The 26431-nt window shown below is 32.4% G+C and overlaps 1 protein-coding gene across 2 annotated transcripts in view; it reads left to right on the forward strand.

The window, feature by feature from the left end:
- Nucleotides 1–4479, forward strand: part of LOC117181898 (trypsin 3A1-like) — a 17986-nt gene extending 13507 nt beyond the window's left edge. Inside the window, exons 1-2 of one of the 2 annotated variants that reach the window (XM_033374918.1) lie at nt 896–979; nt 3694–4479. In XM_033374918.1, coding sequence (XP_033230809.1) covers nt 931–979; nt 3694–4451 — 807 coding nt within the window. In that variant the 5' untranslated portion in view covers nt 896–930 and the 3' untranslated portion in view covers nt 4452–4479. Of the gene's footprint in view, nt 1–895; nt 980–3693 lie in introns of those variants that run through there. The other variant, XM_033374917.1, reaches the window with a different exon arrangement.
- The last annotated feature ends 21952 nt before the right edge of the window (nt 4480–26431 follow it).

Consider the following 26431-nt stretch of genomic DNA (forward strand, 5'->3'; position numbering starts at 1 on the left):
TCCACTCGCTCGCACTAGTCAGCGTTCCGGCGGCGTCCCCTGAAAAATCCTGTGGTGTCGCGTCGCGAGCCCGTAATAAACTCGCTGTAATTTTCAACTAAAAATCAAATCGAATTGAGATTTTCCAAAAAGTTGGCCAATACATTGGCGGAAAATTCTTTCGCTTGAAATTTGTCGTAGCTGACACTTCCTCGCTCACTTTTTTAATGTGAAAGTCTAAAAACGTGGTTTTTCATTCAGATTAAAAAATAAATTGAAATTAACTCCTGATCCTTTTTGGATACTGTAGCCTCCGCTAAAGTGTCACGAATAAAACTCAAAAAGAAATTGGTTAATTAGTTGATAAACGAATTACTTACAGCGAGTAGTATGTGAAAAACATGGTTTTTTCAATTTAAAAAATGTCAGTATTTATTTATTTACTGGAAACTTTTCAGCCTGAAGGAAAAACTGCAAATAGAGACTCAGGTTCCCTTTTCAAGAGCTATCTAACTATATTTTTGTTTTTTTTTTTCAAATTTCGAATTTCACTTTTAATACCTGACGTCACAGCCTGGACAATACTTTTACTCGTTTTCGAGCACCTGTCGCCTTCTTGTCCAGAACTCGTCAATTATGTGATTGTTCGACTAAATTCTGCTTTTAATTTTTTGAATGATTTAGTGCTAGGGATGAACTGGTATCGAAAACCGCAGACTGCAGTGCTATCTTTGAATTTTAATCGACAGGAGCAATCTTTACTGCCGAAAAACGATAGAATTTGATAAAAATGATTTTACTGATCGTAAAACAAAACTGACCTTTTACGTAAACCGATTGTCAATGACATTAATGGGGCAAGGTATAAATTGCTTAAACGCAAAAGACAGAGTGCATATCTTAATTTTTTTTCAAAGTTTCACTTCAGTTGTATTCATTCCTCTATAGAAAATGAACACTAATATTTTAATTATTCTAACTCTTCTTGTTACAACGAATGGTGAGTCTTCTTACATAAATAACTTAGTTTTTAAATGGACGTTTCCTCATTTTTCTTTAAAAGTAGATATTGAATTCCGATTGATTTTCATTTTCTGTAAAATTAAATTTTTGACAATATTAACCCTATTCCCCACTCTCCTTCTCTTTTCAACAAATTTCCCCTATTTCTGGATTAATAGAACCCAATCAGAAAATCGAAAAAATTTTGGTTTGAATTCATTTTTTTACATTCTCATCAGAGAAGGTATTACATTTGTGTAAAATTTGCCCCCCCCCCCCCGTTTTTGTTAAATGTCAACGTTTTGGGACCTCTGAATCCGGAAAATAATTTTTGACGAATTTGTCTGCCTTTATGAATGTCTGTTTGTCTGACTGTGGCACGATTAATTGTGGAAAAATTGATCTATTAGATTAGCCTTTGGTACACTCGTTTAGTGTCCTAAGCTGAATGCCAAGTTCGTTATTTAGCTATTTTGGATAAAAATTCAAAAAGTGTGGGCATTTTGAATATTTTTGAGTCCACTTTTTTCAAAATTCAAAAATATTCTATATGGTTGTTTTTACAATTCAAATAGTGGAACAGTTTATCTAAATAAATTTTTTTATAAAACCAAAAATTACCAGAGTTAAAGCATTTACAATTTACTATTTACAATAGTCTGTTATATTTTTGGTTCAGAATTCATCTCTTTTGGTTCAACATTGTATTTTCACTGAAAAATTGAACTATTAAGTTAGAAACTTTGACCTTTATGTAAAAAATTCGCCTTTCAGTTAAAAAATTCTTTTATTTGAATGAAAAAATGTATGGTGTTATTCATCATTATTTATATTATTTGATCAAAAGTCATAATTTTTGGTTAAAAATTCAACTGTTTTGTTCAATATTCTTCCGCTTGGATTGAAAATTCGTCGTCAGGTGAAAAAATAGTTTTAGTTGAGAAGTCATCTTTTTTGGTTAAAAAGTTTTGGTTGAAAATATTTTTAAAAAATTATTTTGTTGAAAAATCAAACGTTTTGTGAAAAATCAATCATTTCGGTTATCTTCGATTGAAAAGTCTTTTTTTTACAATCCTACTCTTATATTTTTGATCCACAATTTATTTATTTTTGGAAGAAAATTCTACTATTTGGTTAAAAATGTAAATATTTTGTTGAAAAATTCAACTTCTTCGTTAAAAATTTATGATTTTCATCAAAAATTCAACAGTTTTGTTGATGATTCGTCCAGTTGGTTTGAAAATTTATCGTTGGATCAAAAAGCCATCTTTTTTGGTTAAAAAGCCTACTACTATATTTCTAATTCGAAATTACTTTCTTTTGGTTAAAAAATATAAAATTTGGTTTAAAAATGTAATATTAGTTGAAAATTCAACTATTCTGTTAAAAATTAATCATTTTTTGTCAAAAACTCAACTGTTTTATTGGAAATTTGCATTTTCAGATAGAAAATCCATCCACTTGAATTGAAAACTCAACTTTTTGTTGAAACTATTTTGTTAAAAATCATCTTTTTTGTATAAAAATTAATTTTTTTTTTAATTCAATCACTTTCTTAAAGATGCAATATATTTTACCTGTTATTCCCCTTTTTCGTAAATACAGACTAACTACTCTGTTGTAGTTTTTCACTAAAACTCCGGTCACTTTTCACCGATTTGCAAATAGAGAAGTTACAGAATTTTCGCTGAAGCTTCAGTGATAGAAAATTCCTGTAATTTCAGTGAATAGTCATTGATTAACAGTGAATTTTAACTTATTCAAATATTGTTCTAATTGCTGTAATTATGATCAATGTGGGGAAACGTTCATTATGCTTATCCATTTCTTTACAATGAAAAAACTATGATTTTATTTTGACAAAAAGTTGTAAATAAACTGAAAAAATTGAAGTCCTAGTTTTTTGTGTCTACTCTGCTTCTTACTGGATTACGATATCCACTTTACTTTACCCTTTAAACTCATTTTTCCCGATTATAATTACAGTCAAATCTGGATTCAGTGTAGTTTTTGGCTTTTTTCCTATTTATCTCTCTGTTTCATCACGCATGAGTTAACACTACACGTCCCCCGTAGCACCCCTCACTAATACCGGCGGCGCGGCGTCAATTTGTGGGCTTAGAACTACTATATGAGTTTAATTACAATCAGTATTAACACACGACTTCATTAGAAATACTGGAATTTGTCTGAATGTTTGGCCAGGGGAGAGATAAATTTCAGAAAACCACCTCCCGAGTTCAGCTGCGTTTTCTATAGTCGACTAAAATCTCCCGCTCGAACTTAATTGGAACGCAGAGTCCAAAAGATTAGTCGAAAGCGATAGTAAAAAGTGATGTCAACAGAAACGGGATTAAAGACAGCTGTTGACATATTACGAATTCTAGAATAATTTTCTACGCTCCAAAAATACTTTCCTTACTACCAATTTTAATGGACGCTGAAAGAATGGTTAGTTGGACAAACTATTTAGTTTGCAAGAAAACTAATGCTATTTGGTTAGTTAGGGTAACCATTTTAATATTAGCTAATACTAATTGGATAGGCAGTGAAACTGCGGCAATTGAACCAGCTAATGAAATATTAGTATCAACTAATAAATTTGCAATGCCGTCGTATGACAACTAAGTATTTGGCCCAACCAACCATTTTTAAGTGAGGCTTAGTAATCCGCAAATTTGTCTTTGATGAGGAACCTTTTCTCAATTACAGCTTACCGGATTCATCGAAACTCTTCCCTCAACCTACCAGCAGGATTGAACTTCTCAGAGAGTGATGATCGCATCATAGGTGGTTTATATGCAGATATCAGAGAATTTCCTTATCTCGTAGCTCTTATAATCTTCGGAAAAGCCGCTTGTGGAGGGAGCATTATATCTGAAGATTGGGTTCTCTCTGCTGCTCATTGCTTAGAAAATCGTTTAATAAAAAAGTGCCTCACGATACGAAGTGGTTCAAGTACATGGCCAACAGGTGGTACTATTCATGAAGCAACCGAAACAATTCTTCACGAAGGGTATTCTGCGAATCAGCATTCAGTTCATAACGATATAGGCCTAATTAAAGTAAACCCCAAATTTCAATTTAATGAATACATCTGTCAAGCAATCCCACTTATTAATGCAGGAGAGAAGACTGAGCCTGGTACTTTAGCCCGTACGGGCGGATGGGGAAGAACGCAACACGATATATATCCCGAACATCTGTTTAAAGTCTATGTTCCAATACTATCCCGTAAGGAATGCGACTCTTATTTTCCTAGCCCTTTACCAATGGGGCAAATTTGTGCTGGATTCAAGGAAGGTAGTTTTGATTCGTGTGATGGTGATTCAGGTGGTCCATTGTCAGTCGGAAATTTGCTTGTTGGAATAGTGTCTTGGGGAAATGGATGTGGTAAGCCTTATGCCCCTGGTGTCTATGCTGAGGTTGCATACTATCGGAATTGGATAAAACAAAAAACGGGAATTTGATCCTAATCACAACTGTGTTTCGTTACCAAAAACTTTTCGTCGGTTTGTTTATCTATACGCATTTACAAATGTATCTTTTGACAATAAACGTTTATAAAATATAATATTTTAAAAGAAACGTATTCTCTAATCAATGTCTTTTCCCAATATAGTTACATCTTTGGAAAACAATTTGTGATGCCAAATAATGGGAGAGTTATAAGAGCTAATTTTTTTTAAAATTAACTTTACATATTGTTACGACCTGGGACGAGTTCGATTTTGAAATTCGAATTAGAGGACCAGGGTAATCGCAAATTGTGAAGCTAGAAAGAATAGGTCAAAATGTTTTAGCTTTGTAAGCGCAATTCTTATAAAAGATAGCAGTTTCGCAGGCGTGTAGATAGATGTCATCCTCTACCTTTTTATATGATAATGGCAATAGAGTGTAAGCTTTTATCGTGGGATCGTCCCAGCAGAGCCTCGACTCCAGATTCATTCCTGGTCTGACAGCTACGGCGGCAACTTGTGTTTCATTTAATAAACTATCTGACCAGGTGAGTATTTCATTTTAACGAACGATATAGAGAATAGATAACACGGCGTGACATACCACCCGAAATCTGTAAACAGCGAAAGGGGGAACGATAATGAATCTCGAACTGGTAAAGATGACGCGTTGCATGTAGAATCTGAACCAATTGATCCTAGAATTCTACAAAGGTTGTCGAACTAAAAAGTATTAACTCCCACTGAAGTCCACCCTACGAGAGAAACTATCCCTGCGAAAGACACAGTCAAATTAATTAAAAAATTCAACGGATAAGACGATATGGGAGTGGAACCCTTCATCGCTCTTGTAGTAAGAATTGAATCACAGTGCTCGAATCCAGGTGTTTTATTAGACTGGATCATAGCAGAAAAAATCGAAGGAGAAGCGGAAAAATCTATTCGTTTCTTATCAATTCAGGGTTATGATGATCTTTTCAAAGCTCTCAAAACTAATTTTGGAACTACCAGATCACTAGAAACTTATAGCACAAAACTCTTACAAGTAATTCAAGGAGCTTGTGAAAGTACGCGGAATTTCAATACACGATTCAACCCAAGAATGCACGAACTTTTGTATACTATTCAGTCGAAAAATCCCTTAACACATAAACGAGAAATTTGCATAAAAAATGAAGAGCAAACAGTTCTTGAAAAATACATCATGAATTTAAGAGAAGCACTTTCAGACCGAGTTTCAAGCAAAAATTCCATCGATGTTAGAGGAGCACAACAAATGGCAATCCAATCCGAATTCTGGTGAACGGAAAGAAGTAAAATTAGCCAATCCAAAAACACGATTAAGCCCCAAATATCAGTTTGCACAACTATCAATAAATCTCCTTTTAAAACCTCAAACTGCCAATTAAATAAACGAAAATACCCTTCACTAAACAATCCTCTAAATCGCAGCATACCTTTGCAGCAGAGAATCTAGTTCTTTTTCAGTCACTGCAAAACCCTGGATGCACCGAAACTTAATGTTTCTCCAAACAGAAAAATTTTCATATCAAAGCCTCGGCAAGTTGACCTCCAAATCGTGTAAATTATCTCCTAGAAGAAACGGAAGCAGAAGATATCAAAGAAACGGAAATGGAATCGGAGATAGAGTATCAGAAATGTCTGGAAGATTATATTCTATGAGAGGACAATTACATGAAGCAACCAAACCTATAAAACTATATGTTGATATTGGCGCATTGATGAATCTAATAAAAGAAAATTGCATTAACAAATATCACCAGGGAATTTCAATGGACAAAAAGTTTTTAATGGAAAATGATAAGCACCGGACAAACGAAGTGACCAAGTTTAATTTTCAAGGGAAAGAACATATCTTTGTAATTGTACCAGAAAATTTCCCCTTACCCGAGGAAGGCACCATCGGAACACCATTTCTGTACTCTTATCATTTCAACTTGTCAAACAGCTTCCTCCAGCTCAATGATAAGACGGTATCCTTGTCCCCAAAAACACCATAAAATTGATAAGCGTGAAAACAAACAAAAATCAGGGGAACATTCTCATAGAAGATAATCCCTACATTCCTATTTTCATTTACCGTATTGTTGACTCACGGATTATGATTCCAGATAGTAACTAAACCGAATTAGACTTGAGATTAAGTGATGAAGAGATAAAGTACAAGTATAACAATGTCGCCAAAGAACGCGAGGAGCGTGTAAATTACATTACGCAGAATAAATTAAATGCTAGATTGGAAGTATTAAATGGAAATTTGAGGTTTGAGCACATAGAAGATGAACACAGAATACAGATTCAAAAGATAGCCATCTCTTATCACGTCATTTTCTCACTGAAAGGAGATCCCCTACCCTGCACAAGTCTCTCGTCATATAAAATCATCCTGAAAGACGAAGCAAATATTAACATACGTCAACCACGACATCCGAAATTCCACGAAGAAGAAAGCTCAAATTAGGTAAATTAAACGTCGACTAAGAGAACAATAAAAGCCGCGGACTCACCATTAAATTCGCCCCTTCGGGTAGTCCCGAAAAAACGCGACGCGTCAGGAAAACCTAAATGGAGGCTTGTAATCGATTTCAGGAAGTTAAATGAAAAAACAGATCAAGATGTCTACCCACTTCCTCTGATCAACGAGATTCTGGACCACCTTGAAAAATCAAAATTTTTTTCAGCCTTTGATTTGAGCTCAGGATATCATCAAATTTCCATGAACGAAAATTCGAAAAAATATACTGCATTTTCTACACATGAAGGACATTTTCACTATAACCGCATGCCTTTCGGACTTAATAATGCTCCAGCATTATTTAAAAAAAAATAATGGACACAGCATGAAGAGGACTGTTGTTAAAAATATTCTTTGCTTATCTAGACGACATTGTTATCTTTGGTAAAACACACGAAGAACACAACGAACATCTAGTTATCTTATTTGAACGTTTACAGGCTACTGGACTTAAACATGAACCAGACGAGTATGAGTTTCTTCGACCGGAGTTAGAATATCTGGGACAGGTGATCACGGAAAACAGTGTGAAACCAAACCCATATAAATTATCTGCCATCCGAAATTTCAAAATATTCGAAAAACAAAGAAAAGTTATGTCTTTCTTGGGACTAGCTGGATATTACCGAAAATTTATAAAAAACTTCTCTACGATAGCTAAACCTTTAGCAGCACTGACAAAGAAAAATCATCCCTTCAACTAGACGCCATCTTGCAAAACAAGTTTTAAAGTGTTGAAAAATGCTCTTTGCCCTGCGCCGGTATTAAGATATCGCGACTTCAATGACATATTTACGTTGACCATCGACGCAAGTAATGTTGGAATGGGGGCAATTTTATCGCAACAGGAACACCCAGTTTGTTACATCTCAAAAACTCAAAATGAACCTGAGCTCAATTTTACCACTACAGAAAAGGAAACATTAGCAATTGTCTGGGCAGTTAAGCGGCTTCGTCAATATCTTCTCGGACGTCGATTCATAATACAAACAAAGCATCAAGCTTTGACATGGCTTTTTAACCTACATGACCCTTCATCCAGGTTAATGAGGCGGGAATTTCAGATGAACGCATATACATACAAGATCGTATATAAAAAAGAGAAGGAAAATACGGCAGCTGATGCGCTTTTGAGAATGCAATCCATTCAAGACCAATATCTCTCAGGGAAATCGGACGATAATGAACCGATTTCTGAAAGATTGCGAAATCATGAACCGACGGGTGGAAAGGAAATTCAAAACGATTATGCAAACTGGAAAAGAAACCGCCTGCCATGTAAATTAAAAATAAAGCCTGTCGCTAACGGAAAGAATTGGATTCAAATAAAAAAACAAAACATTTTCTCTTTGCTAAGAATTCAGTCACCAGACTATGACGAAGGAAAATGGGTCAAACTCCTCTACATCAAAATTAAAGATTTCATCAGAAACAAAACCTGGAACATACTTAAATTTCATATGGAGGATCCCTTGATGAAAATCATGGAACGTGTTAGCATCGGAGATATTTTGAATTTTCTATTACAGACAGAATTCACAGAATCTACATTTTTCCTGTGCGAACGACTTGAAAAAATATTGAGTGAAGAAGAGAAACAAAACCTGTTGAGGGAATCACACAGAAATGTGGCCACTGGTCACTCTGGGGAAAATAAAACAATCAAGAAACTACGCGAACAAACATCATGGGAAAATATGGAGAAATACGTGATCGAATTCGTTAAAAAATGTCAAGCATGCCAACGTGACAAAACTAACCTGAATTCGCCCCAAAGTTGAAGCAGTCATTCCGGAAATTCCGACGCAGCTGAATGAGAAAATCGCGATGGACATAGTTGGTCCATTACCGGAAACAACGAGCGGAAACAAACATATTCTATTCATCCAAGATGTGCTCACGAAATACATCATTCTTATAGCACTATGGGAAACGACGAGCGAAAGCATATTAACAAATCTACGAGATCATTACATTTAAATATTTTCCTCTCCAAAGCACATCTTAACTGACAAGGGTGCTAAATTTGTATCGGAATTGGTTCGAAAATTTAAAAATCTTTTTAGAATCAATCACATCAAAACAACTGCTTTCCATCCAAAAAGCAATGGAGTCTCTGAGAGAACCTATGGAACAATTAAAGATTTATTAAAAACACACATGGCCGATAATGAGATGGAATGGGACCAAAATTTGAATCTAATATGCTTAGCATTTAATACCGAAATTCATGAGAATACAGGTTAAACGACGGTTGAAATGACATTTGGAAAAAAGACAATTTACTATCAGCCTTAGCAACAACTACGTCGTTAACCCATCAAGAATTGTTAGAAGTTTGGCAAAAGAGACATCAAGAATATTTGAAAAACGGAAGGACTGCTTTTCAAAAAACATAGGAACGATTGAAAACGCAGCAAGATGCAAAAATAATCATCAGCAATCCTCTTTCTGAAACAGGAGATTCAGTACTACTGCATAAAGATAGCAAAAGGACAAAATTAGAAAGTCAATGACTCGGACATTATATCATATGCAAACGCGTACGTTCCTCTGATTATTAAATTTTATACAATAATCAGCATTACACTGTACAAGCTAATAGGTTCAAGCCCATCTACCAATAGCTTCATCGGTTCATTTTATGTTTATTTTTAGAATGAATTTCACATGGCTACTGCTATCATTGCTCTTGATCACATCTGCTAACGTGGCCCTCACTTCAGTCGATTGATCCACTATATTCACCGAGCACTGACGAAAGCTACGAACAACTTAGTCTCTTGTACGGATCCGTCTCCGAACGATGTACTCAATGTTTAGAACAATTTGAACTGGAAACATTAAAACCCGAATTAAAAGATTAAATAGTCGAAGATTGTTGCTCAATCACTTATTAGAAAAGAATCGGTATGAAATGGGAGCTTTTAATTTCATTGTAAGCATATCCAAGACACTTTTCGGTACACTATCTGAAAGTGATATAGATTATATCAACCACGAACTTGATCAACTATATTCCCAAACCAAAATGTTAAAAATTTCATTGCAAAATCAAACTAAAGTAATTAGGACTATTTTAAATTTGGCCGCACATGATGTAGATTCCTTGTTTTCAAAAAATAAGAACATTATAGATAATTATAACAAGTTAGCCAGTAAGACTAATGAAAATATCTAAAACCTAGTAATGGCTAATGAGATCACAATCATTACCCTTGTTATATCAGAATTAAGTGAAGACATATCGCTATTAATCGATGCAATAAATGACTGTAAACACGAAATATTACATCCCTAAGTTTTACCTCCGACTACACTTATAGAAGGATTTAAATAATTTGAAGAAGTAAACAATGAAAAGCATGGCATTCAGCTAGTAGAGGAAAATTATCAATACTTGATACAGTACTAGTGTACTGCAGCCCTTCCGAGGCAAAAGTCACAACCTCCTCTCTCCCTGCGCGCTGATAAACTATATTGTCAAAAATCATCTTTTTATCAAAAATACAATTAATTTGTAACAAATTACACTTTTTACTTATAAATGAACTTTTATGTTAAAAATTCTACTTTTTTTTATCAAATTCAACAAATCGATAGAAAATTAAGCTACTTGAGTGAAAATTAAACTTTTTGGTTTGAAAAATCATATTTTTCTATTGAAATTTCAACTTTTTTTGGCTTTGAAGCAAAATAATTTTTTTGAAGTTTTATATATTTTGTTCGAAATTAGCTTTTCTTGGGATAAGATTATTCTTTTTAGGCAAAAATTAATTTTTTTCGAAAATTTAAGGACTTTGCTGAATATTCGTTTGTTGTTGTTGTTGTGCAAAACTATTTTTTATCGGAGTCTAAATCTTAAAACTGAACTATTTCCTTTTTGGTCAAAACTTTATCCTGTATATTTTTTACGTTAAAAATTAAACTGTTTTCGAGTTTAGTTGTATTTTCAACAAAAAATTCTCAACAAAAGTGTTTTGAATTTTCAACACGAAAATCTTTATTTTTAACAAAAAGTTGATTTGTTACCATAATACTTGAATTTTTAACCCAAAAAGAAGAATTTTCATAAATACAGTAGGATTTTTAACACAAGAAAATGAATTTTTAACATAAATTTAATAAAAGAATTTTCTACGCAATAATGTTTATTTTCAACGAAAAGTTAATTTTTCTTCAGTATACTTTAAATTAAATTTTTAACTCCCAAAAAAGAATTAAAAAACAGTTGAACTTTCAATAGAGAAATATGATATTTTAACATAGCTTTAATTTTCTGCCAAACTAGTTATATTTTTAACCACAGAAAGAAGAATTTGCAACGCAATAATGTTTATTTTCAACAAAAGGTTCACTTTTTATTAGAATACATGAAGGTTAATTTGTAACCCAAAAAGACAAATTAAAAAGAAGTTGAACTTTTAGCGCAATAGTATGAATTTTTAACATAGTCTTATTTTTCTACCAAAAAGGTTAAATTTTTTATACAAAAAAGCAGATTTTTCGAAAAATATTTAAATAGTCAACCAAGAACATTTTTATTAGGATTTTTCAGGAAATAATATTTATTTTTAACAAAAAGTTAATTTTTAACCAGGATACTGACATTTTTGTCCCCAAAAGAAGAGTTTTCAAAGAAAATGTTTGGAACATTAAACGAGAAAATATGTTTTTAAACAAAAATTTAATTTCGTCCCAGAATACTTGAATTTTTAACTTAAAAAGACGAAATTTCAACAAAACTATTTTAAATTTTCAACAGAATTATATTCATTTGCAACCAAAAATTAATATTCTACAAAAATACTTGAATTTATAACAAACAAAGACTGATTTTGAACAAACCTGTTTTAAATTTTTAACCCTACCAGAAAGGATAAACTTTTAACCCAAGAAGGACTTAAAAAAGACAGCTAAATTTCAAACAAAGTCGGACGAAATTGACTTTTTTGGTTCAAAATAACGTACAGCCCACAAATATATTCAAATAGAATAAGTGGCCATTTTATTGTCATATTTGTTCATTAAAAAAAATAATTTTATGTCCAAATCGGTGATTATTTTTAAGTTCTTCTTGGGTTAAGAGTTTAACGTTTCTGTTATGGTTACAAATTTAAACAGTTTTGTTCAAAATTATTTTTTTGTTTGTTAAAAATTCAACTGTTGTGTTAGAAAATTAACTTTTGGTTACCAATGAATATATTTGTGTTGAAAATTCATAACAGTTTTGTTGAAAGTTTGTCTTTTTGAGTTAAAAAATCAAGTCTTCTGGGACAAAATGAAGTTTTTGTTTAGAAAAATATTTCAACGTTAAAAATTCAAAACAGTTTCTTTGAAAATTCGGCTTTTGGGGACAAAAATGTCAGTATTCTGGTTGGAAATTAACTTCTTGTTGAAAATAAATATTATTGCTTTGAAAATTGTGATTAAAATTGTCTTGGTTGATAATTTAAATATTGTGCGAAACATTTGCCTTTTTGTATCAAAAATTGAACCGTTTTGGTAGAAAATTAGCACTATGTTAAAAATTCATATCATTGTGCTAAAAGTTCAACTGATTTTGTTAATATATTTTTTTATTTCTTAAAATACAATTACATAATTCAAAATCTTTAAAATTCTCTGAAATAGATGAATGAAAAGATGTAATTTTCCATTATTTTTTTATGCTGTCAAATTTTGAATTTTCGATTTTTCAAAAAAATTCAGAAACTTGTTATGATAATCTTGTAGGGAATTTAAAAGAAACATTTTTCTTTTCTCGACTTTTTTTATATTGTGCATTATTTGGCTTAAAATTTGGATTTTCGTGTGTTTATTGGAATTTTTGCATTTTGAAACATGTGCTCTGACAAATTTTAAAATACGCCCAATTTTTGAATTTGTATCAAAAATGACTTTTAGATGTTAACATATTCTAAGCCCAAAAAAAAAAACAATTTTTAAGACAAAAATATCTATTATTAACAGAAAGTTAATTTCCTACCAGAATATTTGAATTTTTAATAAAAAAAGGACTAATTTTTAACAAAACTGTTTTGAATATTAACACAAAATTTTTTCAACAACAAATTAATTTTCTATTAGAATACTTGTATTTTTAACCCAAAAAGATTAATTTTCAGCACAACAGTATGAATTTTAAACATTTTCTTCATAAACACTAAACAAAAACAGTTGAACTTTCAGCACAATAGTATGAATTTTTAACACAGTGTTAATTTTCTACCAAAACGGTTCAATTTTTATTACAACAAGGCATATTTTCCGAAAAATATTTAAATTATCAACCAAAAAAATTTTTATTACAATTTTGAAAGCAATAATATTTATTTTTAACAAAAAGTTGTGCTAGGGACGAACTTATATCGAAAACCGCAGACTGCAGAGATGTCATTGAATTATAATCGACAGGAGCAATCTTTACTGCCGAAAAACGATAGAATTTGATAAAAATGATTTTACTGCTCGTAAAACAAAACTGACCTCTTACGTAAACCGATTGTCAATGACATTGATGGGGCAAGGTATAAATTGCTTAATCGCAAAAGACAGAGTGCATATCTTAAAAATTCTTTTCAAAGTTTCACTTCAGTTGTATTAATTCCTCTATAGAAAATAAACACTAATATTTTAATTATTCTAACTCTTCTTGTTACAACAAATGGTGAGTCTTCTTATATAAATGATTTAGTTTTTAAATGGACGTTTTCTCAGTTTTCTTTAAAAGTAGATATTGAATTCCGATTGACTTGTCATTTTCTGTGAAATTAAAATTTTTCACAATCTTACCCCTATTCCCCACTCTCCTTCTCTTTTCAGCAAAGGTCCCCCTTTTCTGGATTAATAGATGCCATTCAGAAAATCGAAAAATGTTTGGTTTGAATTCACCTTTTTACATTCTCATCAGAGAAGGTTTTACATTTGTGTAAAATTTGCCCCTTCCCCCCGTTTTTGTTAAATGTCAACGTTTTGGGACCCCTTGAATCCGGAAAACAAGTTTTCACGAATGTGTCTGCCTTTATGTATGCCTGTCTGTCTGTTTGTCTGACTGTGTGCACGATTAATTTTGAAAAAATTGATTGGCCTTTGTTACACTCTAGTATTGTTAGATTTCTGGTTAAAAATTGATTTCTTTTGAAGAAAATTTCTAAGTTTTGGTTGAAAATATTGTATTTAAATTATTTTGTTGAAAACTCAAATGTTTTGTGAAAAATTAATCATTTTGGTTTACTTTGGCTGTAATGTTTTTTTTTTTCAAATCCTACTCTTATATTTTTGATCCACAATTTATTTATTTTTTGCAGAAAATTCTACTATTTGGTTAAAAATGTAATTATTTGGTTGAAAACTGCAACTTCTTCGTTAAAAATTTATCATTTTTTATCAAAAATTCAACAGTTTTGTTAATCATTCTTCCTGTTGATTTAAAAGTTAACCGTTATATCAAAAATCCATCTTTTTCGGTTGAAAAGCCTACAGTTATATTTCTAATTCGAAATTAATTTCTTTTGGTTAAAAAATCTAAAATTTGGTTATAAAAATCAATATTAGTTTGAAAATTCAACTATTCTGTTAAAAATTAATCATTTTTTGTCAAACACTCAACTGTTCTATTAAAAATTTGCATTTTCAGATAGAAAATCCATCCACTTGAATTCAAAAATTATCTTTCGGTAGAAAACTCATCTTTTTCTTAAATTAAATTATTTTTAATTGAAAAGTCTACTATATAATGTTTTGATGAAAATTTTACTATTAAGTTAAAAATTTTAAAACTTTGCTGAAATTACAACTATTTTGTTAAGAACTCAACTTTTTGTTGAAACTTAATCTTTTTTATTGAAAATGTTTACTGCATTTTGGTTTCAGAACTAATCTCTTTTAGTTGAAAATTCCACTATTTCATTAAATTTATAAGTGTTTTTTGAAAATTCAACTATTTTGTTAAAAATCATCCTTTTTGTTTGAAAATTCAGTTTTTTTTTAATTCAACTACTTTCTTAAAGATGAAATGTATATAACCTGTTATTCCCCTATTTTCGTAAAAACACACAAACTCCTCTGTTGTAGTTTCCCACTAAAACTCCAGTCATTTTTCACCGATTTGCAAATAGAAAAGTTACAGAATTTTCGCTGAAGCTTCAGTGATAGAAAATTCCTGTAATTTCAGTGAATAGCCATTGATAAACAGTGAATTTTAACTTATTCAAATATTGTTCCAATTGCTGTAATTATGATCAATGTGGGGAAACGTTCATTATGCTCTGCTTCTTACTGTATTATAATATCCATTTTACATTACCATATAAACTTATTTTTTCCGATTATAATTGCAGTCAAATCTGGATTTAGTGTAGTTTTTGGCTTTTCTCCTATTTATCTCTCTGCTTCATCACGCCTGAGTAAGCACTACACGTCCCCCGTAGCACCCCTCACTAATCCCGGCGGCGCGGCGTCAATTTTTGAAAACACTAAATCCGGAATAACTTAATTCAGATTCGACTGTATATAACAATTTCCCGATACTGTCAATAATTAAAGGATCTTGTTTTCATAGAAGACATACCTATATCAGAAAAATATTTCCAAAATATTTGCCCAGTTAAAAGAAAGCGGGCAGTAATCTCTCAGATATCTCAAATAATTTCTTTTATCAATTAAATACATCCATTTATTTGGAATAATAAATCTCCGTAGCCGATAAAAAGATGATATTATTTAAAGAGAAAAAAATATTTTTTGTTTTCGGAGAAAAAAATTGTATAATGAAATTAAATTAATTAAATTGTAAATATTTATTTGTTTAAATAGAGTAAGTCGAGTGAAATGAAGAAAACTTAGTTGCGAAGAAAGTAGTATAGCTTCGGCGGTGCGGGGCAACTTACCGACCGAGCAAAGTTACCGACGTCAGGTAATTACCATGGGTAACTTAGCATAGAACAGAACAGAAGAAAGGATTAAACTACTGCAGAAGTGGTATAGACTATAGTTAAAATATTAGAAAAAGTGAAAGGGCGCGTTATGTCAAAAATTATTTTAATATTCACAAGAAAGGAACCGTATTGTCTAACCAGTCGAGTTTGTCAAATTTTAAAGTGGTAATATTTTTTTAGAATTTATCTAAAAACCAAGAGCACCTTCGCACAATGTACATATTTATTTGTAATTAGCTACACAAGCATGCACTTTTTTAAACAATAATTGTCTTATTTATTAAAAATTAACAAATGCACTGAAAAATTCCGCTTCTACAATTTGTAGTCCCACCGGTTTTTTTTTCATAGTCAGCGCTCAGACTCATGCCACTATTAACACTCAGGGTGTCTATTTACCTCGATAATATAGAAAACCTAGCATTTTCAGGAAATTATTATATACCTAGAAAAACCTGGAAATCTCATAGCATTTTTTTTTAAATTCAGCAATTTTTGTATAGAGCGAGCTTCAAGTTTTTATAATTATTATATAAAATCCAGTAAAAATTATTCTTTATTTGTGGAAGCAGCTCTATATTACTGCATTCAACTATTTCGTTAAAATTCGTTTCTTTTAACATTCCAGTCAAAACTAGAACTATTTTGTTAAAAATTAATTTGCCTTTGTTGGTAGAAATTAATATTGTTGTTTTATAATTCATTCTTTTGGTGGTAAATTCAGCTACTTCTTTCGAAGATTTATAATTCTTGTTACAATTTCCTAACCTTCGTTGAAAATGTAACTATTTTATTGCAAATTCGTTTTCTCGGTGAAAAATGATTTTTTTACGGGTACTGTTACTTAAATATTTTAAAGAAAAATTAATTTTCTTAGTTTAAAATTTACATTACTGCTCGAAAATTCAACAGCATGGTTAAAACTATTCCTCTTTGCTGGCTAGAAAATCTTTCTCAATTGAAATCTGAATTATTTTGTTGAAAAATCATTGTTACAAAAAATGTAACTGTTTTAGGTGAAATTTTAACTATTTTCTTGAAAATTCTTTTTTTTTTTGTTAAAAATTAAGTTTTTAACTAAAAATTGAACTATTTCAATTGGATATTCCATCACTTTTGTTGGAAATTCATTTCAATTGTTTAACGTTAATTTTTTAATTAAAAAATTAATTATTATATCGTTTGCAGAAAATTTATCTTTCTTAGTTGAAAATTATTATATTTTTATTAAAAGGGTGTATTTTTGCGTAGCAAATGAATCTTTTTGGTTTGAAAAAATCTTTTCTGTTAAAAATTCAACTATTCCAGTTGAAGACTTATTATTGCAAATAAAAATTCATCACATTAGTTGAAAATTGAAGTATTCAATATCTCTTTAAAATGACCTTTCTGTTTAAAAATTCAACTATGTGGTTAAAAAATTGTATAATCTGTTCCAAATTTGCTTTTCATTGCAGATCTTCTTGGTTCAAGATTAAACTATTTGGTTCAATAATAATGTTTTTTATATGTTGTCTTTTCTAGTAGAAAATAAGTTTTCTGGTCTTAAAATTTATCATTTTGATAGACAATTTGATTGCTTAATTGAAAATTAAACATTTTTGTGGAAAGATCGTTTTTTTGTCACGAAAACTCAAGATCTTAGATTAATTTTTTTGTCTTTTTTGATTGAAAAATATTTTTTGTAGACAATTCAACTACTGCTGAAAACTCTTTCTTTTTGTCAAATCAACTGTTTTTTATAAACATATAAACCTTTTCTCGGTTTAAATATAAACTTCGTTAGTTGAAAATTCATTTCTGGGTTCGAAGTTGCACAAATTTATTATTACATAAAAATCAGTAACAAATAAATTGAAAAAAAAAAAAAATATTTAGTCAAAATTGCGTAGGCTCATTATTGTTCTTTTGTAAGACTAGTCCATTTAATTCCCGTACCACTGCGTTTAAAACCTATTGTATGCCATTTTTTAAGTCCTTTAGCATGAGTACATATAACATCAGACGAATCCACTTCACAGGGTATGTGCATGTAAAAAAATTAATTTTTCTAATGTGGGCTTAGAATTATTTTATGAATTTAATTATAATCAGTATTAACACGCCACTTCATTAGAAATACTCGCATTTGTCTGGATGTTTGGCCAGGGGAGAGGAAAATTTCAGAAAACCGCCTCCCGAGTTTAGCCGCTTTTTCTGTAGTCGCCTAAAATCTTCCGCTCGAACTTAATTGGAACGCAGAGTCCAAAAGATCAGTCGATAGCGATAGTAAAAAGTGATATTGACAGAAACGGGATTAAAGACAGCTGTTGACACATTACGAATACTAGAATAATTTTCTACGCTCCAAAAATACTTTCCTCCCTACCAACTTTAATGAGCGCTGACAGAATGGTTAGTTGGACAAACTATTTAGTTTGCAAGATATGCTAATGCTATTTCGTTAGTTAGGGTAACCATTTTATTAGTAGCTAATGCTAATTGAATAGGCAGGGAAACTGCGGCAATTGAACCAGCTAATGGAAGATCAGTATCAACTAATAAATTTGCAATGCCGTCGTATGACAACTAAGTATTTGGCCCAACTAAACATTTTTAAGTGAGGCTTAGTAATCCGCAACTTTTTCTTTGATGAACCTTTTCTAGATTACAGCTTACCGGATTCATCAAAACTCTTCCCTCAACCTACCATCAGGATTGAACTTCGCAGAGAGTGATGATCGCATCATAGGTGGTTTATATGCAGATATCAGAGAATTTCCTTATCTCGTAGCTCTTATAATCTACGGAAAAGCCGCTTGTGGAGGGAGCATTATATCTGAAGATTGGGTTCTTACTGCTGCTCATTGCTTAGAAAATCGTTTAATAAAAAAGTACATCACGATTCGAAGTGGTTCAACTACATGGACAACAGGTAGTACTATTCATGAAGCGACCGAAATAATTCTTCACGGGGGGTATTCTGCTTATCAGCGTTCAACTTATAACGATATAGGCCTAATTAAAGTGAACCCCAAATTTTAATGTAATGAATACACCTGTCAAGCAATCCCACTTATTAATGCATGAGAGAAGACTGAGTCTGGTACTTTGGCCCGTACGGGTGGCTGGGGAAAAACGGAACACGATATATATCCCGAACATCTGTTTAAAGTCTATGTTCCAATACTATCCCGTGAGGAATGCGACTCTTATTTTCCTAACCCTTTACCAATGGGGCAAATTTGTGCTGGATTCAAGGAAGGTAGTTATGATTCGTGTGATGGTGATTCAGGTGGTCCATTGTCAGTCGGAAATTTGCTTGTTGGAATAGTGTCTTGGGGAAATAGATGTGGTAAGCCTTATGCCCCTGGTGTCTATGCTGAGGTTGCGTACTATCGGAATTGGATAAAGAAAAAAACAGGGAATTTGAGATCCTAATCACAACTGTGTTTCGTTATTAAAAACTTTTTGACGTTTTGTTTATCTATACGCATTTACATTTGTAAATGTATCTTTTGACAATAAACTTTTATAAAATATAATATTTCAAAAGAAACGTATTCTCTAATCAATGTCTTTTCCCAATATAGTTACATCTTTGCAAAACCAGTTTTTATGCCAAACAATAGGAGAGTTATAAGAGCCGATTTTTTTCTTTAAATCAACTTCACATAGAGTTACCAACTGGGACGGCTTCAAAATCGAAATTCGATTGGAGGAGGGGTGGCGTAATTACAAGACCTCTTTAAATTCATATAAATATTAGACTGTATTCTAGAAGCTGAGTTTACATGTGGCGAGATATTCAGCGAGCACAAATATTTTCACGTTTGGAACACTTGGATGTTCTCAGATCCCTGACTCCATACTCATACGTACTTTGGACGACTTGGGTATGTTCAAATTCCTGAAGCCATACTCAAATGTACTTCAGAACACGTTAGTCTTAATAGGTATCTTACACCATACACGCATGCACCTTAGACAAATTTCCAACTAAGATGGAATACTTTTCTACCACAACTAGAATAGTTTAATTTCCTACTGAAGAAGTTAAATTTCAATCAGCGAGATAAATCTTGATGTTTCCACTAAAAAATATTTTAATTTCAGGTCAATAACAGTTCAATTCTATCAAAACGATTAAGCATTTTCAACACAGAATAAAGTAATGATAAAATTTGTTGCAGGAAATTTATCAGATGGATAAAGTTTAGTCAGACGACTTTGCGTTTATCAGAACACATGTGTTATCATGGAAAACAAAAAAAAGTTTAGCCGACATTTCGTTAAAGTTTATCCTGTAAAGTTAATTTTTGTTCTAGAGAATCTTTCATCGAAATTCAATGTAAAGTTTATCTTCTGTTTTTTCTTTGAACAAACTGCTAAATTTTCAACCAGAGATTAATTTTTAAGCAAGCTGATGAATCGTCAACAAAAAAATAAGTTTCTAATAAAGTGTTTCACCTTAAATCCAGTAGTTGAATTTCCAACTAACAAAGATCAATGTCCAACCAAAAATGGAATAGTTACATTTTCAACTAAAAAAGTTAATTTTCAATAAAAATTGTAGCAGTTCATATTTCTATCAAAAAATTTTAATCTTAAATTAAGGCCAATCGAATTCAACCAAGCTGAATTTTTGCAAAGTAGTTTAATTTTAAATTCAAAATATGCATCTTTAGCCTATAGTTAAATTTTCAACCCAAGCGAAGGAATTTTCAACAAAATAGTTAAATTTTCAACCAATACACATTTTTCAGTTAAGAAAGAAGAAATTTTCAACTAAACACTGTGCTGTGCAGTTACAAGTGCGCATCAGCTGTGATTTCCACGCAAATTTGGTGAGATCCTCTGTGTGTTTTTCATCCTTAGCGCTCGGGTTACTTTAAAGTTGCTCGATATAAATGTTGGCGTTACTTTGTACAATGTACGTATCAAATTAATAATTATATTTCTATTTAATAATAAATAATACATTTTCTCTATATGCACCAACTTTCTGTAGTGCATTTTGACGAAATGTAGTTTTACGCACCCTGTTAACCTAAAACTTGATGCATTCATAAATTCAGAAGCACAATGTAAAACCAGTCCTGAAGATTATATATTGCCTGAAAACTTCATCGCTGTACATTTATAATATACCCTCCTAATTTCCTATATTTATGACATTGCATGAATATTGAACACCCTAAAGAATACGTTTTCAGAAAGATATTTTTCATTTCACATTGCAGCCTTCAGGATTCCTCGACACACTCACTTGAATGCATTAGCAGAAGGCAACTTCTTAGCCAATGGTTCACGTATCATGAGTGGGACGAATACAATTATTTCGAAATACCCCTAATCAAATAAGTATACAAGAACACGGATTTCACTTTTGTAGAGGAAGCATCATATCCGATGAGTGGATTATTTCTGCCGGGCATTTTATTATCCAATCTGAGAACAAGACCTTAACAATACGGAATGGTTCGACTCTTACATCAGAGGGCAGCACCATTGACAATGTAGCAGAAATAATTATTCATGAAGAGTACTATGTGGATGAGTTTGGAGCAGCTCATAATGACGTAGCGCTAATTCGAGTAACTTTTCTTAATTTAAACGGAAGAACCACACGGCCAATTAAACTGAATGATGTTGCAGAGACGGTATATCTAGATACTAGGGCAGATGTGACCGGATGGGGAATCATAAAAGAGGGTCAAGAAGACTTACCTTGGGTTCTGCAAAAGGTCAAGTGCCAATACTATCTTCTACAAGATGCAAATGTTTGTTAGGCTTCATTATACAGAAGGGGGAAATACGTGCTGCATACGAAGAAGGAAGTTGTAGTTAATGCCGAGTTGATTCAGGCGGCTCATTAATGGTCAGGAACATTCTTTTTGGTATTGTTTTTTATGGTCAAAGCTATGCCAGGCCTCGAAAACCGGATGTTTATGCTGATATCGCTTATTTTCGTGATTAGATAATAAATAAAACGAGGATTTAATCTTTGTGGTAAGACCAACTGGACGATTCTTGTTTGAAAATCACAGAGTATATTGTACTGTAAAAATACAGAAAATAAAATATCATCACCTAAAGCCAAAGATTGATTTATCATTCATGCCAGTCATTGATACTAGGAAGTTAAATATAACATAGCATACCAAAAAACGTATAGTTTTGTTATGCTTCTACAATGCTTTCCTGATTTCCTACTCTAATTAGCTCTAATGAGCGTTAGAAGATCATTTAAAAACAAATTTTATTTTTAGTTGCTGCCTCTTGAATCCCTCACATGCCCAACATCGATACACTATTGGGAAAGAATATTTTAATCACTGGTTCACTTATTGTAGGAGGATTGAATGGAAGTATTACCGAATTTCCTCATAAAGCACTTGTTCCATATAATAGCGAAAATCATCGTGGAGGCGTAAATATCTCAGAAAAATTAGTACTTGCCGCTGCTCATCAGGTCTGTGAATCTCCACAAAAAACATTACAGTACGAAGTCGTCCCAGTTTTGTAACCATGGTGGTACCGTTCGCGAAGTAATTAATATTATTTTTCATGAATAGTTCAATCCTTATTAAGGATTAGCTCTGGGTAAGATATCTCTTCTATAAGTAAAGCCACAATTCAAGTTAAATAAAAAACTCGATGGTTAATTAAGATGATTAAATCGGATAAAAAGATGAAGCTAGGAACCATGGCTAACATCTCTGGTTAGGGAAATACAAATAAAACTTATGTTTTGGCTGATGTTTTCCAGAAAGCTAAGGTTCCTATAATATCAACAGAAGAATGCCAAAAGTATTTGTTTTATTTAGAAAGAGACGAAATATGTGCTAGATAACTAGAGGTTGGTCCTGGTGTATGTCACGGTGATTGAAGTGGTCTACTTTCTGTAGAAAATTGCTAGTTGGAATTGTTTCTTGGGGATCCGAATGCGCTTAGCCCATGTCTCGCGGAGTCCACATTGTAATCCTTATTGTCATAATTGGATAAGAAACATAGCGACGATATAAAATGCATCATGGTATCATGGTACTTTAGCTTACGTCACTGGATGGGGAGTCACAGAAAAAGAGGGTGTTGTATCTAAAATTTTATGGACGGTTGAAGTTCCTATAATATCTGGAACAAAATGTGCATCTTATTTCGGCCCTCTGCCAAAGGACAAATTTGTGCTGGATGTGAAGAGGGTGGTCGAGACTCCTACCAAGGTGATTCAGGTGGGCCTCTAAGTGTCGGAAACTTACTTGTTGGAATTGTATCTTGAGGGCTTGGATGTGCTAAACCTCGCCTGCCTGCTGTTCATGCAGAGATTTCATACTATCGGGATTGGATAAAGGGAAAGAGTGGGGTATAATTAAGATTAGTGGAAGATATTCGCGTATTGTAAAGCTACTAATTAAATGGATATATTATTATCCAAAAGAGCGTGGTTTGAAGATATGTCCCGAAAGTCCAGCAGTTATTATCGTTCAAAGCCTGATTCACTTTTCATTAAGTGAAGTTGTTTTCTACCTTAGATTTAGAGTTTTCCAAATTATTTCTAAAAATGAAGCCTTTTTAAGGATGTTCTAGGTATACAGTCAAGTTGGAAATCACCTAAGCATCTAGCTTTTCATTAACAAATGCTTTGTATGGACTTAGTATAATTGTAGTATGTGAGTTTTTCCCTATTCCATCTTTCTACCCACGACAAAGTAGTTAATTCTTTATTTTAATATTTAATTAATTAGTGGGCCAACACATGCTAAAGTTCCGTAATTTCTTCATGAAAGCTATATGCCAATTCTGTCACGCGAGGTGTCCGTGAAATGATAAGAATTCATTGACGAAGAGGAATTTTTTGCAGAATATTTGGAAGAAGATTATTTATGTCAGATTATTTATGTCATTATTTATGTCAGCGTATCATAGTGATTGGATTAGTCTGCACACAGGATTAGTACTCACAATTTGTATTATAATAATTTGTGGTATCCTCTGAAGTACCTGTGGGCTCGGCCCGTGGATACTTCATGTTTATCCTAAATTTCAATTATATCTGCAAAATAATAAGGTTATATTTTTTTCATTATTATCTGTTATTATTATCTATAAACCTGAAATCCTTTCCCTTTAAAATTTTACTTTTCCTTATTTTATAATTTCCGCGAAAATAGTAATAGTACGAACTGACTATTCCAAAGCTTAAGCAGAAATTTCTCTTTTTGAGTTGCAGCCCAAATTTCAGTGATATACCTACTGCGTCGATTCTTGCAACAATTTTGTAGCGGCGATTTCTGAAGTTTCGTATCAACTCTCAATGAAAGTCAGTGCTCGTAATTTTTGCGGGGCCTCTATCGTCTCTAACGATTCGGCCTTTACCGCCGCTCATTGCTTTTCAAACTACCTTCCCGTTGACCAAACGCAGATTCGGGGTGGAACTAATCAAGTCCACTATTATGTATATGTGCAGAAAATTAAAGTAGTGATTGTACACGAAAGATATGATTCTGAGATAAGGCCACCTTCTTTTAGGTAAAATTTTATTTATTCGAATGCCTACCTTCCTTTACAATGAAAAATTTAATTAGGAAATAAGGCTACAATGGGATTGATCAGGTAGTTAGTAATTTTCTTTATTAAAAATATTATTATTATTTTTCTATAAAAATAATTTCAAATAATTTAAGTTAAAAAGTAATGTTCTTAATTTATATAATTTTAAAAGGTTATTGATAGTTAATTTTGATTTTAAAAAAACTTGTAATCTAAAGTAATACAGCTTAATCCACCTGTAAATCCTAGTAATTCAAATTAATTTAACTCCTTCAAGTAATCCACTTAAAATCCAGCGTAATCCCTCCATGGTCCCAGGCAGTCTACTTGTAATCTAAAGTAATTGACCTGTAATCCATCGAAACATAAATTCAGTTGCAAATTGAGGTAATCTACTTGTAATTTTCAGTAATCCAGGGTAATCGCAAATTGTGAAGCTAGAAAGAATAGGTCTACGAATCTGTGTCAGGACAAAATTGAATTAAAGCGACTTTTCATTCAGACCGTCACATAAATTGGCGATTCATGCCAGGATACTTTTGATTGATACGTCATTCTCAAAATAGTATCAATAAGAACCTTTTTTTTCAAAGGAATTAAAATCAGGAAAGCACGCACCGTGCTGAACTAAGTAGGCTCACAGTGATTCCTTGTCTAGAAAATTAGACTAATAGGCGAGACGTCACCCAACCAAGTTGGCACTGTTATAATTGCAGAATTTACAGACTCTAAAACCCACGGCTGACCAGAATGAGTAGATCCACTGAAGCAGCCACCAACAATCGTTACGGGAAATCGCAAGTGTGTAAAAAGAAGAGGAAAAAAATCTTTTTTAATAAAAAGGAGCGTTCTGTAAAGACTCTTTAAAACCTCGTAAGGTTAGTCGACCACGCCAGACTAGACCTTTCGTTCAAAAAACACACAATAATAAGAAGAAAGAAGCCATGGCACACGGAATTAAGACAAATCCATCTTCAGAGACGGAAAATACCCCCCAGTAGCTACAAATACAGATATAATCGGCATGCTACAAAAATTATGAGACCGGATGTCTAACATGGAAATCGCGATAAATACTTGTATAGAAGAAATTCGCTCATTAGCAAAGGATTTGGATTTGGTTACTTCGGACGAAAGCGAAAGGGGGAACGATGATGAATCTCGAACAGGTAATGATGACGCGATGCATGTAGAATCTGAACCAATTAATCCTTGGATTCCACAAAGGTTGTAGAACGAAAAAGTAACAACTCCCACTGAAGTCCACCCTACAAGAGAAACTATCCCTGCGAGAGACGCAGTCAAATGTCAGTCAGGTGTTTTATTAGACTGGATCATCGCAGAAAAATAGAAGGAGAAGCGGAAAAATCAATTCGTTTCTTATCAATTTAGGGTTATGATGATCGTTTCAAAGCTCTTAGAACTAATTTTGGAATTACCGGATCACTAGAAACTTATTGCACAAAACTCTCACAAGTAATTCAAGGAGCTGGGGAAAGTACACAATATTTTAATGCACGATTCAACCTAAGAATGCACGAAATTTGTATGCTGTTCAGTTAGAGAAGCACAACAAAATGGCAATCCAATCTGAAGTCTGGTGAACGAAAAGCAGTAAAATTCACCAATCCAAAAACACGATTAAGTCCCAAATACCAGTTCGCATAACTGTCAATAAATTTCCCTTTAAAATCTTCAACTCCTAATTGAATAAACAAAAATACCCTTCATTAAACAATCCTCTAAATCACAGCATACCTTTGCATCAGAGAATCCAGTTATTTTCCAGTCACTGCAAAATCCCTGGATACACCGAAACTCAATGTTTCTCCAAACAGAAAAACTTTCATACGGAAGCCTCGGCAAGTCTACCGCCAAATCGTGTAAATTAGCTCCTAGAAGATACGGAAGAAGAAGATATCAAAGAAACGGAAATGGAATCGGAGATAGAGTATCAGCAATATCTGGAAGATTATATTCTATCA

The sequence above is a fragment of the Belonocnema kinseyi genome, chromosome 10 (assembly GCF_010883055.1).
Source record: "Belonocnema kinseyi isolate 2016_QV_RU_SX_M_011 chromosome 10, B_treatae_v1, whole genome shotgun sequence".
NCBI lineage: Eukaryota > Metazoa > Arthropoda > Insecta > Hymenoptera > Cynipidae > Belonocnema > Belonocnema kinseyi.